This window comes from Marmota flaviventris, chromosome 7, assembly GCF_047511675.1.
Source record: "Marmota flaviventris isolate mMarFla1 chromosome 7, mMarFla1.hap1, whole genome shotgun sequence".
NCBI classification, from domain to species: Eukaryota; Metazoa; Chordata; class Mammalia; order Rodentia; family Sciuridae; genus Marmota; species Marmota flaviventris.
Window position 1 is genome coordinate 73,619,157 of NC_092504.1, and position 20,964 is coordinate 73,640,120.

At 35.9% G+C, this 20,964-nt stretch overlaps 1 protein-coding gene across 1 annotated transcript in view; it reads left to right on the forward strand.

Annotated features, from left to right (window-relative positions):
• LOC139706520 (broad substrate specificity ATP-binding cassette transporter ABCG2-like) overlaps positions 1-20,673 on the forward strand; it is a 50,369-nt gene extending 29,696 nt beyond the window's left edge. Inside the window, exons 8-16 of the mRNA XM_071614834.1 lie at positions 846-935; positions 1,262-1,509; positions 6,796-6,878; positions 13,541-13,630; positions 14,834-14,958; positions 16,043-16,197; positions 18,443-18,532; positions 19,696-19,781; positions 20,139-20,673. Of these exons, the coding sequence (XP_071470935.1) occupies positions 846-935; positions 1,262-1,509; positions 6,796-6,878; positions 13,541-13,630; positions 14,834-14,958; positions 16,043-16,197; positions 18,443-18,532; positions 19,696-19,781; positions 20,139-20,286 (1,115 nt within the window). The 3' untranslated portion in view covers positions 20,287-20,673. The remainder of the gene's footprint in view (positions 1-845; positions 936-1,261; positions 1,510-6,795; positions 6,879-13,540; positions 13,631-14,833; positions 14,959-16,042; positions 16,198-18,442; positions 18,533-19,695; positions 19,782-20,138) is intronic.
• Positions 20,674-20,964: the final 291 nt, after the last annotated feature.

Here is a 20,964-nt window from a genome sequence, read left to right on the forward strand (position 1 = left end):
AAGGGAGTGGGCACTTGGGAAGAATAGAGGTACTTTGGATTAAGGATTAGAATGAAATGGACATTAGCCCTATTTACATACCTGATTACATGCCTGGTGCAACTCTACATTGTGTACAATCAGAAGAAGGAGAAGATATACTCCATTTATGTATGATGTGCCAATATACATTGTATTGCCATGTAAAACTAACTAGAAGGAATTAAATTAAGTCAGAGGTCAGAGTAAGTTTAGATGATTGTGCCACAGGAAGTTGAGGTAAGATGTCACGTGTGCTGTGCTGGTCACATTCTCTTCATAACACTGATCTGAAAATTTGTTGTCTATTTGGAATTATGGCAGCTTGAGAGGTGACCATTGGGATCTCTGAATTTAGTAGGTTTCAAAGCAATGTGCTGACCTGCCTACTGATATTCCAGCATTCTCTAGGAGAATTCAGAGAGCATAGTACTCCCAGAAACTTAATATCATTTTTGGAGCTACATTTAGATTTTTGAAGAAGTACTGATAAGCACCAGAGCATACTGATAGCTTCTTGGGGTTTGAAGATTTATGAGAGGTAAGGAATAATGTAAAATGTTCTGAAGAGTCCAAAAATGGTCTGGAATAAGTTGAGGTTTTTTGCCTGGAAGACAGATAGTTGTTGAAATGTTGTGTGATTGAATAAAAAAGAGGAAAGGATAACTTAGTGAGGGCAGAAAAGAGCAAAAAGATGAGGAAAGAGTTGTTCAGTCTGTCTCCCCTACCCTCACATCCAGCATCCTCACATCCTGCAACCTCTGAGGTGAGTCTTCTGTACTTTCCAAGACTATCAGCTTGAGTTATTCGGGTGTCTTATTTTGTAGGTTTTCCCTGTAAATTCTACAGTAATCCTGCAGAATTGTTCCTGGATATCACTGATGGTATAATAAAGAGAGATTCAGAAGACTATGAAGGTATGTAAAATTTTCATATTTACATAATTCTGCCTAATTAATTTGGCTGAGGTTTAGCAATGTGGTGACTTATTAAATCATGGCTTGGTGAATTTGCATGTCATTGCAATGAACAAATAGATATTGTTGAAAGTGAGTGCTGTGTGTATTTTTATTAAACTTATAAATGAGCATGTGAATTACTTTTTCTACTCAAGCTTTAGAATGTGGGAGTTATACACATAAGAGATCACATAAAAACTTGTGAAATCACTAGTAAATACTTTTAATAGTGAGTTTGTAATCTGTATAGTAATCTGTGGCCTATTATCCACTTTATTCCAAAGTTTACAAGACTGAAATGTGTTCAAGGACAGATGATTCAGAGATAAAAGAACTAGCTATTCATTTTTCCAAGTCGACTTTCTACCATGACACAAAAACTGAACTGGAAGAACGCTCAAGGGATGAGAATAAAAGATGCTTGGTCAGGAAGGAGATTCCCTATGTCACTTCCTTCGTCCATCAGCTCATTGGCCTCAACAGGCGTTCATTCCAAAATTTTACGGGTAATCCCCAGTACTGGGCAACTTTGGTAAGTGACATATTCTCCCAATTATGCTGTGAAATACCCATGTGGGAGCAATTTGTTTCTAATATAGACTTATGCGGGATTCTTTTGTCTTCTACCCATACTTTCATTTATTTGTCATTCCCACTCAGAATTTGAAAACAGCCAATAAATCTAGTGTATTGTCTTGAATACGAATTGTCCCCCAAAGGCTCATGGTTGAAGGCTGTTCTCTAAAGGAACAATGTTGAGAGGTGTGGCTCTTTGGAAGTGGCTGTATCATTTGGCATCATCAAAAGATTAATCCATTGATGAATTTACAATTTGATGACATTATTGCGAGGTGATGTAACTGCACCACTCAGGGCCTAGTGGGAGGAAGTAGGTCACTGTTGCATGCCTTGGAAGGATGTATCTTGTCCCTGACCCCTTCCTTGCTCTCTCTGTTTCCTGGCTGCCATGAGGTGAGCAGCTTTCCTCCTCCTTTTCCATATGTCATGATGTTCTGCCTCTTCTTATTCCCAAAATTAATTTAGCCAGCAGACTACAAACTGACAGCTCCAAAACTGTGAGCCAAAATAAAACTTATCTCTTGTTTAATTGGTTTTCATGTTGTTGTGACCAGTTTACCTGACAAGAACAACTTAGAGGAAGAAATGCTTATTTATTTGGGACTCATGGCTTTGGAAATTTCCTTTCATAGAGAAGTGACTGCATTGTTCTGGGCCCACAGTGAGGCAGTGCATCATGGAGGATGTGTCCAGCACAAAAAGCTGCCCAGCTCATGGTGGGGTTCAGAAGCAGAAAGAGAGGGAGAAGGGACCACAGGAAGAACAGTGCTTTCAGGGCATCCCCTGCTTTGCCCCCAGTGACTCATCTCCTCCAGCCACATCCCACCTGCCTACAGCTAAAACCCAGTCAGTCCATTCCAGCTAGGAATGACTAATTAGGTTACAGTTCTCACAATTCAATCATTTCACCTCTGAATGTTTTTGCCTTATCATAGGAGCTTTTGTGGCTACCTCATATCCAAATCATAACATCATCTTTCTTAGTTCTCTTAATTATTTTGTCACAGTGATAAAAACAATGAAGTTCCTACTCATATAAAGCTTTTAAGTGGCTTCCTAGACTGCATAACTCAAAAATGTGGGTGATATATACAAAGTCTAATGGATAATGTTAGTCAAAATTTTATTTCAAAAAAAATGTTCTGACAAACAATTTTCAACCAATTGTGGCATTTTCTAGGAGCTGTCCATTATCATTTATTGATTCATTCCAAAGATACATTCCAATATCATATGTTTCATTTGAATACTCTACTACAGTAGTGAATAATGGGTTAAAAATTTAAATTTCTGCTTCTATGAATCTTATTTCCTTATGAAAGAATCAAATGATAGCCTAATAAAAAAAATACAAAGCATGTGAGATGGTAGAATGAATTATGCATAAGGTTTAGAGAGTGAAAAGTTGGAAATGAAGGAGAGGTCTGGAGGTGGGGAGAAGAGGATTGATTTGACATTGAAATCAGGTGTTGAAACAACTAGTGTCAATTTTTCTTCCTGAAGGTAGTTTGTTCTGTCCACTGTCTAAGAGACAGTGGGTAGAATGCTCTTTCTTATAATTGACCCTCCTTATTAATTGATTCTAATCTTGGCAAAGCAATACATAACCCAGGAATGTGCACTTTATGCACAGAAAGTAACCATACTTGAAGTTATATTCACATTGGGTTTAACTCCCTTAAATAAGATGCAATGATGTTCTATTCTCCTTTTGATCAACTCTGTGGTAATTTTCATCATTCCTCAAGGTTTGCATTTTGTTTTGTTTTGTTTGCAATACTGGGGATTGAACCCAGAACTTCACACACACTAGGTCAATGCTCTGCCATTGGGCTACACCTTTAGCCCATTTTTTTAGTTAGTGTTAACCCCTATGTCACACTAAACACTGGTTCTCTTAGTTAATTTGTCCAATATTTTTAGAGAATTCAATTTAGCTGTTTTTTTTTTTTTTGGTTTATTATTTTTATGATCAATCATTGTATTTCTGTGGAGTATTAAGATATGACATATTGCAGGCTTTAGTGAACTGACTTCTCAGCATGAGTAGCACAGTTTTCGTATTTAAGTGTTGCTCTCCACATGTACATGAGAGTCTGCATCCGCATTTCAGGGATGATGTTCATTGCTTAGAACTTCTTTAGTCCTCGTGTTTTGGCATTTCTTTCAAACACTTTTGTTTCCTGTTGTTCAAGAGCAATATTTTATTCTTAGATAATAGACTGGAGGTAATTTGGAACTATGTCAGTTCAATTATATGCATTAATTTTGGTAGCCCACTGTTGAACAGGAAGACACTGTAATAATTTGATTCTTCTGAGTGATTTGTTCATTAGGCTTTTCTTGTCTCTAAAATTGATTTTTAAGTGTCTTATCCAAGAAACATATGGTAGTTCTGGGCAAGATGTTATTAGAACAGAGGTGTCTTTACACCAGGTGTGCAGGTGTGGGCCCTAGGCTTCCTTAAGAGTCAAACAGCAGGCCCAGAGCCTCCAAGTAGCACATTCAGCCTACTTGTCTCATCATTGAACTTGGTTCTCCAAAAGCAATTCTAGCAATGTTCAGGGAAGCAGTAGTCTCTACAGTAAGGGAAGAACCTTGTAGATCCCTGAGCTCAGTGGGACAACTCTTGTTCAGGATTTTAAATGTTGAAATGTTAGCTCAGGAGCAGGCAAACCCTTTTAGGTAAAGGCTCAGAAGATAAATATTTTAGGCTTTCAGAGCCACACATGGTGCTTTTCTCACAAGGTCAACTCTGCACTTCATTATAAAAGCAGCCAATGTGCTTGAATCAAATGTATGGAATATGATATGTCAAGAGCTTTGTAATGTTTTGAACAACTAATAATAAAAAAAAGAAAACCAAGAGGACAAACAACAACCAAAAAAATAAATAAAAAGATAAAAGCAGCCATAGCTAATATGTGAGCAAATGAACATGTCAGCATTCCACTAAAACTTTATTCACAGACACTGAATTTTGAATTTCATATTGAAAGAAATGTTATTCTTTATATTTTACCCCCCCAGCAATTGAAAAAAAATTGGTAAAATATTCTTAGCTTATGGGCTTATTCAAATAAGTGGCTGTTTTTGGTCTGTGAGCCATAGTTTACTGACACTTGGTTTAAGTTTTTTAATTTTTAATTTATGTTTATTTTATTTTAGGTACTGAGAGGCTTTACCACTGAGACACATCCATAGAACTTTCTATATTTTATATTAAGACTGGGTCTTGCTAAGTTGGAAACACCTTGCTAAACTGATGAGGCTGGCTTTAAACTGTGATCCTCCTGCCTCAGCCTCCCAGTTGCTAGGATTACAGGCTTGTGCCACTGTTTCTGACTCTGACATAAGGTTCTTAATATTGTATGATTTTTATTTCTCTAAGTTTTTGTAAATGGAGCTATTAGAAATTTTAATGACTTCCTGATAATCCTTTATTTATTGACTTATTGTATTTTAGTTATTTATTGCCATGATTCCAACTTGACATTTAATGAGATGATATGTTGGGAAGATATTGCAATGAATGGATTACTTGAAAATGAGGGGTTTTTGTTCTTTATATCTACTTGACAGCATTACCACTAATCTCTCTAAGCTTCATTGTTTCCGCTTGCATATTAAACATTTGACTATGCATTAAATTATTAACAAACATCCCTCAGAACACACTATGAGAAATGTTATTTAAATATATCTGAACCAGGGCAGAATAATGTAGTTGGATAATTTCTTTCTTTTATCTGTTTTGAACAGAGACCAGAAGACAGATGTACAAATCTCATAGATCCATTTACTCTGTTTTGAAATGTTCACTTTGCTCAATGTCTTTTTTTTTCCCCATGCAAGAATAAACGACACATGTGAACCTTGTAGAGACATCAGCATTGATCTTGGAAGCTTGACTAGTTGAAAGAAAGAGCAGAATCTGAGGGTTTTGGAAATATGACAGTGGAATGAATTCCCGAAACTACACCAAATATTTATCTTATTTAGCAAAAGAATTTTAAGGATATCTCATATGTGAAAGATTTCAATAATCTTCTTTCCTGAGTCTGTTCCTTACAATTATTCTTTATAGATCATGGTTCTTTTCTTTGCACCTTGGTGGCCATTTTTCCAACTGTCCATTACAAATTAGTTCATGGCTTGATATTGTTGTAATATTGAGATTTTTAAAAAACTTTTACATTTCCAAGATAATTGGAAAGGTGTTTTGTTTTCTTTACTTTCCCACCTTCTGTATTATTATAGTTAACCCATGCATAATTATAAGAATAATTCCTCACATGTATTCTAATATAACCTTTGACCTTATGCCCACTGAAGCATCCTTAAGAGATTTTTATTCTAAGAGCAAATGTAATATTGGTCCATTTTCTCTGGGAGACATTCACACAGACTGAATAAGTGAAGATGGGTGATAAAGGCAAAGAATTGGCAAGTCAGGTGTGCCATATTAACTGTAGGCCTCAATGGTTGGTATTGAAAGATAACAATGTCAGAGGAGATGGTCACTGAAGCACTTGGATGCCCCCAAGAGGCCAATGTGCTTTGGTGACTGTGACAATGCTCTTTTTCCTGTGCAGGTGGGAATTTCAAACAGTTTGAATAGGTGCATATCACTACTCACTTATCATTCAAAATTCCATTGATAAAATTTTTGAGTGGTATTAAAATTTTACTTATCTCTTCATTTTGCAGTGAGTGAAAGCAAACCCTAAGTCTAGCAAATGCTAGGCAAGCATTCTGTAGCTTAACTACATACCCTGCCCCCAATTTTCATTTATTTCTAACAATTGGAGTGAAGTCATCCAGTTTTAATTTGAACTTCTTGAAATATAAAATTGTGCACATTCACTGGCATGAAACATGAGAATTCAGTTCAAGTCAAAAGTCTCATATTGTTCCCAAAATATCTTCTTCAAATGACTTTCTCATGCTATTAACCTATGTGACATTTGTGGACAGTGCCTGGTGGACACTGGGAAGAATCTTAGCTTTTCTGGTCATCTGCTCCCTTGTCCTGTCAGTACCCCCAAAACAGAATCCTAACATTTTCAATTTTAATTTAGAAAGTGTCTAATAACAATCACTGTTTGATAATTCCTCTGTGACTATGGTCAATCCATTTAACATGTATATTTCAGTGGAGATATTTGATTAGGTAATAAAAAGCCTTACCTGTAACTGAAACTCTTTCCTTTCATTTTTCACTTTTCTTTTTGAATAGATAATTTCTACATTTGTTGTGGGACTGGTTACAGGTGTCATGTTCATTTTGCTGAAGGATATTTGTTCTGAAATCCACAATAGGTAAGTAAATTTGGATCTCCATTTTGTGAAAATGCCATCATTTTGTTTAAGCTCATGAACATCCATTAAGATTTCAAATTTATGACATTACAGGGTAAACATTTCTGTTTTATTATGGGATAAGATTAGTTAGTGTGCCAAAAACTGAATGGAAGAGTTAATTTTCAGTTTCAAAAATGTATATATGTGTGTGGCGGAAAATTACACACATCTCATGCACATTCTAACCACTTTAGAGTGCAGAGTTAGTGGAATAAAATACATGCATGTTGTCCCTGGTCAACACCATCCAACTCTGACCATTTGTTGATCTTCTCAGTGGAATCTTCAACCCACCTTAGAGTAACTACCCACACCCATCATTGTCACTTCTGCAACCATCTGTAACTTTCTTGTTCTGAATGTGGCCATTCTAGATATCTCACCAATGTGAAGTAATACAATACTTGTCTTTTCATGACTTCCTTATTTCCTGAGCATAAAGTCCTCAAGTTTCATCTAAATTGTAGAACATGTTTTAATTTCTTTCCCTTTTAAGACCAAATTGTATATAAGTATAAACTATATTTTATTTATCCATTCATTTACTGCTGAAAATCTGGGTTGCTTACACCTTTTGGCTATTGGAATGATGTTGCTATGGGTATACACACACCTGCCTGAATCCTTCTTTCAACCATATCTTGGAGCAGATACCCAGCAGTAGAATTTCTGGATCATGTTGTAAGTTTTTTTAATTTTTTCAAGACCTGCCAAAGTCTCTTTTACTGCTTGTATAGTTCTTACCAACAGCACACAGAGTTCCAATTTTTTTTACATTCTCACCAAAACTTACTATTTTTTTCTTTTTAAAAAAACAGAGATCCACAGACTCTTGGGAGAAATGTTTGGTTTAAGTTCTTTGCCAATTTTGAAATTGTTTTGTTTGGTTTTGGGTGTTTTGTTATTGATGATGATTGAAGTTCTTTATATTTAGGAGTTTTTTAATCCCTTTCAGATATATAATTTAGATATATGTTATCCCATTCTGTAGGTTTCTTTTCACTGAGTTCATAATGCCTTTATGCAAAGATGTTTTTAATTTTGAAATAATTCAGTTGATATGTTTTCTTTGGTGGTAATGAGACAGTTTCCTCAATTTTTGTATTTGTGTGACTTGAGAGTATAGGATATGTGGATGGGAATGAGTTGTTCCTGACTCTCCTATGCAAAGCACTCTAGTCAGTGTTATGATCCTTTCTAGTTTGGGTCATAATGTGCCCTTAACTCATCCCCTGATGACATTTTCAACAGCTGCCTCATGTTCTAAACAATTCTCAACATCTCAGACCTCAGGATTCTCATCATAATTCATGTATGGAGAACCATTCCTCCATAGGCACTGGGCTCCATGCTTCATGATTATGGCTGTGTTACCTCCCAAGGCCCAAAGGCCAGAGGAGTGAATGATCTCATCCCCATTTTACTGTTGAGAACAGTGGAGCTTGGTTTTTTCCTGAGGAGTTGATGATAATTCAAATAATGAGGATATGGTGTTTTGTTGTTTTTTTTTTTTTTTTGGGGGGGGGGGGAGGCGGTCCTGGGGATATAACCCAGGGACTCCTAACCCCTGAGTCACATTCCTAGCCATTTCCTATTTTTTATTTCTTTAAAATTTTGAAACAGAGGATCACTAGGTTGCTTAGACCCTTTTTAAGTTGCTGAGGCTAGTCTCAAACTTGTGATCCTCCTTCCTCAGCCTTTAGAGTCACTGGGATTTTGGCATGGGCCACTACATCTGGTGAGAAGGATTTGAGAAAAATAAAAATATTAACTTATTATTTTGTTATTATATGAGAAAATAGTAGACTAATATTTCCAGAGCTATTGTCTTCTGTACAGGGAGAACAAAGTGCTATTAAAGGAAAATTCTGGGAGAAACTCATTATGTGCCTCTTAAAAATATACATAATGTACACATGGTGCTTGAGGTAGCTTTTTGTCAGAACTGTTGGTACCAGTTCCCAGGTCTGAATATCTTAATGACACCGATTTTCTTATTCTTCTCATTAATTAACCATGCCTGAGACAGGAAGAATGTTATTCTTGATTCCCCACAGATAAGGAAGGAAAGAAGGAAAAGAAAAAAATGTCATTTTTTAAATAAGCCTTCTGCTTTTGAGTAGCAAGATGCATAATGAAAACCTAAAATGAACCAAAGATATAGGCCAATTGTATTTTTTTAAAATTTTTTATTCTAATTTGTTATATGACAGCAGAATGCAGTACAATTCATATAACATATATAGGCAAATTCTTCATATCTCTGCTTCTATACAAAATATATTCACTCCATTTGTGTCTTCATACAGGTATTTTGGATAATGAGCATTCCACTATAATTTCTACCCCCATGTCACCTCCCTTCCCCTCCCACCCCTTTACCTTATCTATAGTTTGTGTATTCCTCCCATGCTCCCCCTCCCTACCCCACTATGAATCAGCTTCCTTATATCAGAAAAAGCATTCAACAATTGGTTTGGGGGGGTTAACTAACTTCACATAGCATTATCTTCTCTAACCCTATCCATTTACCTGCAAATGCCATGATTTCATTCTCTTTTATTGCTGAGTAATATTCCATTGTGTATATATACCACAGTTTCTTTATCCATTCATCTACTGAAGGGCATCTAGGTTGGTTCCACAATTTGGCTATTGTGAATTGTGCTACTATAAACATTGATGTGGCTATGTCCCTGTAGTATGCTGTTTTTAAGTCCTCTGGGTATAGACTGAGGAGTGGGATAGCTGGGTAAAAATGTGGTTTAATTCCCAGTTTTCCAAGGAATCATCATACTGCTTTCCATATTGGTGGCACAATTTTGCAGTCCCACCAGGAATGTATGAGTGTTTCTCTTTCCCCACATCCATGCCAACACTTATTGTTGTTTGCTTTTGAATGAAAGAATAACCATAAAATTCAATTCTGTACTCAGGTATAGTGAATTTTCCATTTATTGAAGTAGATGGTGTTTACCTATGAAGAGACAATTATTACATCTGTTTTCCAGAATTAAGTCACATTTTTACCTTCAAAAGGCAGAAATCTCTGGATTTTTTTACAACTCTGTTAGTATTTATGCCCTGCATAGATGCCATTTCTTAACCAAGCCAAGCACAATCACAGGGTCTTGAAGCCATGAACCATGTGTACTGTGCAGCAGGAAGCCAGTGGGAAAAGTAGTGAGAAATCTGTTATGAACTGCAGTGTTGAAAAAGTGAAAAGCTGACCATCACATGTTTTGGTAGAAAAATCCATAGAAATACAGGAGTATAGTTGTTTTTTCAAATGTTTTCTGGAGAAATTGGACACTAACCTTTTTGAATTTGCATTTTTGAAAGTTGTTTGCTACATTTTTAGAAGATTTTGGACTATGTGAAAGTGGCCTCTGTGTGTGGTTCATCTAACTCTCCTTTAATGATCACATGATTAGTGATTAATTGTTTCAATTAGAAAATGATGTCTCTGCTTTCTCTCTGGAACCAAGTGGTTAGAGCTTCCTTTAAACATGATTGATTATCAGTCCTTCATTTAAAATTGCTGTGAAGGCCAGTGGTTTAGTACTCTTCTTTGGAATCAAGTGGTGTCATAGCATGTCTTCTAACTGTGTAACTAAGGCATTGGGTTTGAATCCAGTGTAGACTGTGAGCTCCTTTGAATTCATACCCTTAATGGGTTGTGATGACAGCTAAACAAATTAAGAAAAGGATGTATTTTAAAAAATATTTAAATCTAGTAATCCCACTTCAGTGTATTTACATAAAATGTTTTAATTCAGTTAGTTGAAGAGGAATCTGCACTGCAGTGTTCATTGCAGCCCTGTGCACAACAGTCAAGTCAGGTATCAATTCAAGTGTCCATCAGATGAAGAATGAATAAGGAAAATGGGTGTATGCTCAAGGGAATGCTGTTCAGCCTCAGGAAAAAAATTTACCATTTTTGACAACATGGATGAAATTGGAGAGAACATTATGCTTAAGTAAAATAATCCAAAGAGATTTAAAAAAACACATGTTATCACTTATATGTAAATTCTGACACTATTGGACTCTTAAAACAGAGTAGAATGGGGGGGGGGGGTTCCAGAGACTAAAATATGCAGGAAATGATGTGATGAAGGTCAAAAGTACAACTCTCAGTAAGGCAAGAAGGATAGGTTTTGCTTTCCTTTGAGATATATTCAGCAGGGTGGTGAATGCAGCAAATAATAATGTACAATTCAAAATTAGTGAGCATATATTTCAAACATTTTCATCATAAAAATGATGAAAGTTAGAAGTATACAAACCTTTGAAGTAATGGATATCGCCATAATAGTTATTTTGTTATTCTTTTTCATTATATATTTGAGGGGCACTTTTTCACTGAGCTAAGTCTCCATCCCTTTTTATTTTTTATTTTGTGATATAATCTCAGTAAGTTTCTTCAGTCCTCCCTAAGTTGCTGAGGCTGGCCTGAGTCCTTGGAACATAGGTGTGCACCACCACACACAGGTAGCATTGTATTCTTGAAACATAATGTCACTGTATGTCCCACAAATGTATGAGTATAATTTGTCAATCTATAAATAAGAATAGATCTGATCTATATTTAGGTATGACACGTGGATTGCCACCTTGAAAAGCACTGGATGCATTATACATTTTTTTAATAATAAAAACGTTTATCATAAAGTAAATTATTTTCTATATTAGGAAGAATTTCACTGTCTACTTTTTCAGAGTTATGAATATTACTGTATTGTTAATTGTGAGACAATAAACTTAATTGAATATTTCCACAAGATGCTTTTAAATTGACATTCAGCTCGATATTAGGTCTACTAAGTACTAAAAGTTATATAGCTGGTTGTCTCTTGGGCCTCACAATTTTCTATTTCTTTTAATTATTGTGTGAACTTTCATATTTAAAACAGCCAGCATCCTTAGTTCTTCATTCTTTAAGTGTAAGATAATACTTGTGTAGAGAAGTCATGTTGTGTCATAACTTTCTGTGCATGAAAAACAGTTGTGGAAAAGTATGGCCTTATGTGGGTGACTTGAGGTGACACAGAATGTTTATGTCAATGGAAAGTACACATTCACATAAACTACCTGAATGAAGTGAAATTTATTCACTTCTTGCATTTAGGATACCTGTTGTTATAATAGGTATTCAGCATGGGAAATGTGTGGATGATGTATGGGTTTCAAATAAACTTTGTCATGTAGCATGAGAAAAAAAATATATCAATGGACTCTAACCTTTAAGGTATTGTTCACTTTTGTTTACATTTTTTGAAATGTTCTCTTGTAGCCACATGTGGTGCCTTATGCCTTTAACTCTTGCAGCTTAGGAGGCTGAGACAGGAGGATCACAAGAAGTATCTCAGCAAAAGCAAGGCGCTAAGCATCTCAGTGAGAACCTGCATCTAAATAAAATACAAAATAGGGCTGGAGATGTGGCTCAGTGGTCGAGTGCCCCTGAGTTCAATCCCTGGTAACCAAAAAAAAAAAAAAAGTTTCCTTGTTTTTAAGTCATCTGAATGATGCACACATCCTCTCTTTACATGTTTACACCATTATCTTCCCTGTAAGTTTAGCTGTCTGCTTAGGCAGGGAACCCCATCCCTGTTTCAAGGATGTTGTCAAGCTCCCATGAAACCCTTATTTCTGTTGAAACTTAAATCAACTGGACACTTTACTTGCTACCCCTCAATTATTTTACAGAGATGTACATATTAATACTCTTCATACAGGTGATTGAATTCATTTTCATTATGAATAAGCATCAGTTTGATGTCATTTTCATCACTTTGGAAACTCCATAGGCTATCCCACCTCAAGGATGGTGTCCAGGCTTTCTGATGTCCTGTGTGGGTGCCCTCCACTCTCTGGCATTTTCCTCCACATGCCCTATTCTCTTGTTACTTCACTTTAAAACCAAATTGGGTACTTGAATATCTTAACCCTTTGGAGCTTTAGTTCACTTAAGGTTTCTCTTCATATATTAGGAATTATACTCAGCATTTTTGTGAGTTAAACTGAAGATGAGAGTATTTTTCTGATCTAAGTGTTAGCTCAGGCTGTAATAGCAAAACATCATAGACTCAGTGACTTACATGAGGAACCTTCATTTCATTTCAATTGTACAGACTGGAAGTCTGGGGTCAGAGCCCCCTTCCAGAAGGTCATGCTTCTGTGAGGGTCCTTCCCTAACTGTAGAGGGCTCCTTCCTTCTGCATCTCTCATAGCACAGAGTGTCTGGGGTTCCTTCCTCTAAAAGGGCACCGATCACATCACAGGGGATCCACCCTCATAACTTCATCTAAACCTTATACTTCCCTAAGGACATACTTCCTAGTACCATGGCATTAGGGGTTATTTCTTTAACATAAATAAAAACAAAAATTAGTGAATACAAGTCAGTGCACAGCAAACCACACAGAAATTTCAATATGTGCTATAATGTGGTGTAACTAGGGCCCCACCGAGAACACACAGGGAGAGACCTGATGAGGTGATGCTTTCCTGTCTGTTTAAACCAGAAGAGTTCTACTCTGGAATGAGTTCTGTGGGAAGAAACCAACCTAACAGTGTGACTTGACTGAGCTGCTTTTATTCCCATTCTTTCCTGACAGAGCACTGATGCTCTTCTACCTAATGTCCTACCAGTGTGGCTTCAGCAAATGGACGGTGCAGCACTTTGTGCTCCAGAAGAAGCGTTTTGTGTGAGTTGGCCTCTATTCAGGGAAAGAGCACTGTTGGCTGGTGGCCAAACTGTTTCCATCCTATACTGGGCCAGGGATTTGATAATGGGGATTACTGGAAAATTTCTTTCCTTTTCACTACTATTCCATTCCTTATTATTTAAATTGAAATTTAAATTGAATATATTTATCATGAACAACACAAACTTTTGAAGTATATATAAGGATTACCAATATTAACTGAGAAAAGCAGTCTTAAAAGGAGTGGAAAATCAAGAGCATGTGAGGGCTGCTACCTAGGGAAAAGAAATGTCAAGGATGAGGTGTGGTCGACTAATCCCAATTCTTCAGAGAAAGTGAGGAGTAAAGAGAGTAAGACGTTTCTTTTGTTTTTAGAAAATAATACGTCATAAGGACCCTCTCAAGAAAAATTCAGGGGATTTGGTAGGCATTTAAATGTTGTGTTAGCAGCAAATTGGAGATGAGATATAAAGTTAACAAAGTACGTGGCCAAGCTCAGCCCTGAGTGGGTCACAGAGTGGAGAGAGCCAGAGGGCAGCCTTACTGGAAAGAGCAGGATGGTTTTATTCCCTATGTTGTACAAAGATAGAGGAGACTTGCCCATGCCCACATTCCCAGGACAGGAATCATCAGAAAGGAAAGGAATGAAGACATGGATAAAACAGTTTGGAATTTGGAAAGAGAAGTGTTTGGAACAGCAAAGATTAAGACTTGGTATCTAATAAGGATGTATTGTTGGAAAGCATGATCACTAAAGAAGGAAATAATTTTCATGTTTTAACATGAGAATGGAATTGAAAAGTGTTTGGGGGATCTTCAGCTACACTGGAGACTTGGAGGATAACAACATCACCTTCACATTGCAAAGTGAGGAAAAGATAGTCCCTTGTACCACTGAAATTAATCCTTTCTTCCCACGGAGCCAGCCTCAGAGGGAAAGCAGAGTCTCTGAGGAGAGTGAGGAGATGCAGACTCTGCATTGCTGGAAGGGTTATATGGGGCCAGAGTGGGCAGCAGCAGGAGAGGTGCTGATGTCCCATGGGGGCTGCACCTGATGGGGGAAGGGCCTGGGAAATCAGCCCAGGGCCTGTGGGCAGCTGCAGGGTTAGACCTGGTGGCAGCAAGAGTCTGCACAGAAGCATCTCCTCTGGGCTCTCCTTTGTAAACTAACCTGGCGTGTTGGTATATATTTGTATTCTATAGACATGAGTCCACCAGTGGGTATTACAGAGTGTCATCTTATTTCTTTGGAAGTCTTTTGTCTGATCTGCTACTCGAGATGTTCTTGACAAGTTTTGTATGTATTTGTACACTATACTTCATAGTCGGTAAGTATCGAGACAAAGAGGATGTCTTTACTCTTGGATATGAGGAGAAGTTAACTTCTGTTTGCAAACATGTTTTGGGTTCCCAAAACTATAAAAACAAGCTATAATGGAGAAAGCACACATCTACTGTATACTCTCTAAAATAGCGAGTTAGTATGTACATGCTTTTCTAGACTTTCTAAATGAACTTTTTAAAACTGCTTATAAAACTATACCTGTTGTCACCTATAAAACAATGCAGATGCTATTTGTCTTACACAAACATAGACTGACTTTTTCAAAGTATTTGAAACTGTGTTAGAGTAGCTGGAATATTTATTGTCTTTTTCTACTGTTTTTCTCTCTCGACACGTATCTCAATATAGATATGAAATATAAATAGGCAGTGACATCTATAGTATCTGTAGAGACACATAGAGAGGCACAAAAAATTCTTCATACACATATATTCTCTCCCTGCTCACTTTTCAAATGAGAGGAAGATGGTAACTTGGGGGTTTATTGATTTAATGAAATTACTTGTTTGATGAAGTAGACAATATCATTTGTGCATTATGCTCTGGCTTAACCCCAGACTTTTTGAATTATCATTTATATATGTTTTACAGATCAATACTTACCCCCGCACACACACATTCACACACATCAGAGATTTCTTTGACAATACATTATAGAATTTGAACCAATAATGGAGTTTACAACCTTCCGTTTTACAAATACTTATGGCAAAAGTATTAGGCACGAGATCTAGAGCCCTAGATTCCTCATCAGTGTTCTTGTAGCCATTCCCAAATCCTCAGATCATGTGACACAAAACATTAACTCATGATAATTATAAAGTAGTTTAAGAAACTTAAGAGTCCTATTCTGAACCATAGAACCATGTGGCAATTTGTCTATAAGGACTTAAATCTGAAAATACGCCTTCTCAGTTATGTGACAGAAACAATAAAATTGTTTGGAATAGTGGGTGACTTTTTTGTCCTGTTAGTACTGTTTTCTCAATGTTATACTGATATTGGCACAATGAATATCCTCTAATACACAGGGAGCTACACTGGACTAATCCCTTCTTTTTTTTAAGTATCCAAGCCAGGAGTAGAGACTTTCTTCATCATGTTCTTAACCCTCTTGGTGTTGGCTTTTTCATCCATTTCCATTACCCTGGCCATAGTAGCAGGACACACTGACGGAAATACTGCAATGCGTATCACGGACTCCTATTTTACATTTATGATGGTGAGTGTGTACTGTGCTTCTCTGGGATGTATTTTCACGCTTCTTTCTTCTGCACCTTCCTGTCATGTAAATCCATATTTGGGGATTTGGTAGGTGGGACTCTTATACTTTCAGGAGGCCACAGACTGAAGTATAGTTTACATTAGAGAAGATCACATTTTCCTAAGGAGTGTTATCTCGTCTCTTTTGCTGGTTTCTAGTTACTTAACTTAGGCACCATGTTCTTACTAATGGTCTTTTAATAGAGACATTTTGGTGACATATTATGAAATCTTGATAAATTGGAACTTCATAAAACAGAAAAATTAGCTGATTCCCTCACAAACACACAGTTCTCTGCCTGCTTTCCTTGCTGGTGTTAGAGAACTGCCAGCTGTGTAAGCAGCAGAGGTTTGGTTGGATTCACTACCACCCAAGGTGAAAGTGAAGCTCCATGAGAAGTGTAACAACAGTCTAGTTCCAATGCTTCTTGCATTTTGAAGATATTTTAAAATTATTGCAAATTCTAAAATCTATAGTTTTAGGTCCCCATTGTCCTGGATCCTGAGGATCTCTTACATTAATATATTTTTCTTTCATCTTTTTTTATAAAAATATAGGTTACTAAGTCTTTATAATTTATGCTCTCAAAATTAGCACAAACATAAATGAATAAACAGATAAATAGAATAAATGTCCACATTCCATCCACTACAACATCAGCTATAGAGACATGCTCAAACTACAGTAGGAAGAGATGTCTTCCAATGACACTTACAAAGCACATACTATTTAGTAAACACTTCTTATTATTGAGTTATACTTATTCATAATATTAGGGTTCATTTTGGCATAACCATTCAAGAATGGCTTAGCACATACTCTTGCCAAAGTTTAGTTCTCTGTTTCTGAATTTGGCAACTACCAATGAATAATTAATGAGAAGTGATAAGTGTTGTTTATATTTCATCTACTGTAAAGGAAATGTACTTCAATTTAAAAAAGATGTTTTGTTTGATTTATTGATACTTTTATTTTTTATTTAAAAGTCTCCACATAAAATTTTAAAAGCCAGTCATAAAATTGCATTTTATTCAGAGAGTCCATTTTATCCATCAGGCACTTGTTAGGTCAAGTCTGATGTTTGGTGTGCATATCCCCACACACCTCATGCCAGTTAGGACAAGAGTGAGGTAGAATTCAGCCTGTCCTCTCACTCATCTCCAATATTTCTTCCTGAGTCAGCATTGTTATACTGCTTTTACTAGCATTAAATTGAGAGATTTACCACATTTTTCTAGTGCACTACACTGCATTATTTAATTTATCAGTTCTAGCCTTTGTGAAACCTGAAGCCTGCATTTCTGAAGCCCAATTTAATATTAACATCATGAATACAAAATGCAAACACTGTAAATAACAACACTTATTAACATATGGGAATAGAGAGGGGTATGTGATGCTCAGGAATGTTCTTGTATATGTTTCTAGATTTTCAGGATTATTAGGGGCAACACAATGTAGGGATATAATTAGAATAGTGAGCACAATAAGGCCCATAGTACATGCATTCTGCATTCTAAGATGCAATCAACCACAAACAGAAAACTTACAAAACAAGAATTGTGTGTGTAATAAATATGTACAATTTTTCTATTTTTTTACTCATTATTCCCTAAACTACTTAGTATATATAGCTATACATATATGGTAAAAGCTACACACATAGCATTTCTATGCTATTACATATTATGATAAATGTGGAAGTGGTTTAAAATATAAAGGATACATATATTTAAAATATAAACAATTTACTTGGGATTACGTGCAAGCATTATGCTATTTAAAAATAAAGGGACTTGAGCATTTATAGATTTGGGTATCTGTATGCATGGGTCCTGAACCTGGGCTCTTTAGATACCAAGAGACAAGTATACTTCTTAATCTTCCATTATATACAGTTGCAGAGAAAGTTGAGGACAAAGAATTGACATAGTATAATTATAAAGTAGTTTAAGAAAATTAAGAGTCTTATTTTATAGTATATTTTATAGTATATTTTCCTTAACTTAAAACCATAAACAGCCTTAGCCATGCAGAGGTTTGAACTTGCAAAGGAAGGTTAATGAGTAGAATAAGTGCAAAAATTTCAAGAGTTGTTCCTAGCAGAAATGTTTAGAAGATTGTAGAGTTCTTGGAAAGCATCTTCTTACAAATCTTCTTGAAATCCTTGGACTGTTCTAATTCATACTTTTTCTCTGTGTAGATTCTTTTGGGTCTGTCATTGTATTTTGGAACCAGGACAACTCAATTATCATGGGTTCAGTACTTCAGCATTCCTTATTATGGCTTTATGGTAAGCTGTTCTTTTCTGCCCTTGTGAGCATGTTTCCAGGATGGGAACAGAGAAAATAAAACCTACCCATTTTACCTTCCCTGGTATGACCTGTGATCATCTCCCACCCAAGAATTTTTTTTTTTCAAGAGAAATGGATGAGGAATCTCTAATAGCCTTCATTAGCACAAGGTCAGGAAGTCATCTGGGGTTTTCCTTCTGTCATTCTGTTGTTTGAGGATGAGAAAGGGTGGGGAGAATAAATCTCATAGTAAAGAAGAAAGATTGACTGATGCAAAACATTGTTTCTATTCAATAAGGAAATGAGAAGATGGGAAACTAGAATACATAGATCATGTTGAAAGGGAAATTATAAGAGAAATAAAGGCTATGTAACATTCAACCCTGTTTAGACAGCTAATAAGCTAAAATAAAAAGTTGCCTTAATACAGTGTAACCAAGAGTCTACTACCTATCATTTTAAGTGGTTTTAATGAAAAGAACAGGAAATGTCATTACAATAAGTCTTCAGTGTTTAATGAACAACAATGTATCATTAGAATTATAAGGTTGTAGGATGACACGGAGAGAGCAGGAGAAAGGGGCTATGAGGTTATCTAGCAAGAGTTCTTCCTTCTTGGCTAATTGGAAACAACATCCCAACACTGGACCTCTTGATTAACAACTTCAGTCACTTTGTTGTGACAGATGTAAATATGAAACTTAGTTTGTCTTTAAATATCATAGTATGTTTAATAAACTAACCCCAGAAAAGCAAAGGCCAAATGTTCTGTTCAATATGCAGATACTAAGCCACTATTAAGGACAATAGGGGTGAAGAATAGAAGTCGATTGGAATAGACAAATGGAAATGAAGAGAAGAGACAGAAGACGGTAACAGAAAGGACAGTAGAATTAATTGGACATAACTTTCCTAGCTTTGTATTTGAATATATGACCAGGGTAACTCTGATCATGTACAACCATAAAAATTGGCTCCTAATTAGAATAAGCTGTACTCTGTGTATGTATAATATGCCAAAATGCACTCTACTGTCTTGTATATCTAAAAAGAACAAATAAAAAATTACTATAAAGACTACACTTGAGGATTCAATTGTGACAATTCTTCGAAAAGTTTTTGAAATTTAAAACCATCATGCCTTGCTTTTTGTGTTATATAGGCTTTGCAGCATAATGAGTTTTTGGGAAGAAACTTCTGTCCATCACTCAATATAACAAATGACAACAACTGTCCTGACTATGTAATGTAAGTGTGTGTCCAGTGTCATAAGGATTTTCCTTTTTCTGCAATAAGATACAGCAAGTCCCTTGGGCTGTGACTATAAACTTGGCTGAGCTCATTAAGCCTACTTCCCCTCCTCTTAAGTGAATATAATATCTATACCTCTTTGAATCATTTTATGGATTAAGTAAGATATTATATGCAAGTTGCTTAGCATAGTATCAAGTAACATGTCTGTATTCAATTACTGATAGCTATTGTATGTGAAGGAATAATTTCAAAGATATTGTTAGACCATAGGTTTCTTTAAGGAAAAGCAAATAAATTGACCAAAATTTCACAGATGCCATGAATAAAGTTATATTTTCTGCTTAATTTCAGATGTTTTGGTGAAGAATTCTTGTTAATGCAGGACATGGATCTCTCATCTTGGGGCTTATGGAAGAATCATGTGGCTTTGAATATTCTGATATTTATCTTTCTCATAATTGCCTACCTAAGAATGTTATACCTTAAAAGAAATCCTTAAATTTCACTTTCATTTACTGCAAATTATTTTCACATTTAAAAAGCACCCTAATTTACTTTAAGTATCTAGTATTTTTTGTCTTTTGATCAGGAACAATTATTTTCAACAGAAAATCAAAAAACAACAAACTGAATTATGCATCAAAGAACAAAACCCAAAATCTAATGATATTTCATATTGTAATGATTTATCTTACCAGAATGTAAGCATTAGGAATAATTCAGGCTAATTTATTGACCTGAAAAAAAAAGACTTGTCTCTAGAAACTCATAACAACTTTCCATTATCTCTGGCATCAGGTTCCCCATGTACAAAATGAGAAGTCAGGTTATTACCCCTCCAGTTTTAATAGTCTGTGAATCTATCATTAAATATGATCTGCCATTAAATAAATAAAATGTGTAAATGTTGTATTAGAAATATGAAACTTGAATTATTCTGGAAAATCAGTGCTTCTTCTAGAGTAAAAAAAATCCATGATGATTAAAAAAAATCATGTCTTGGATAAGGTAACTGAGAGTGATGGAATTTACAGATATTCTCTAGTGGAATTGTAAAGGTTTAGGGATCTTAACTGGAACCCTTGGACTGCAGGTGGAATTGAGGGCCAGGGTCTGGGGATGAGGCTGTTGTGCCATTTCTGGAACATTCTGCCTCTGAACATTCACTTCATCTCCT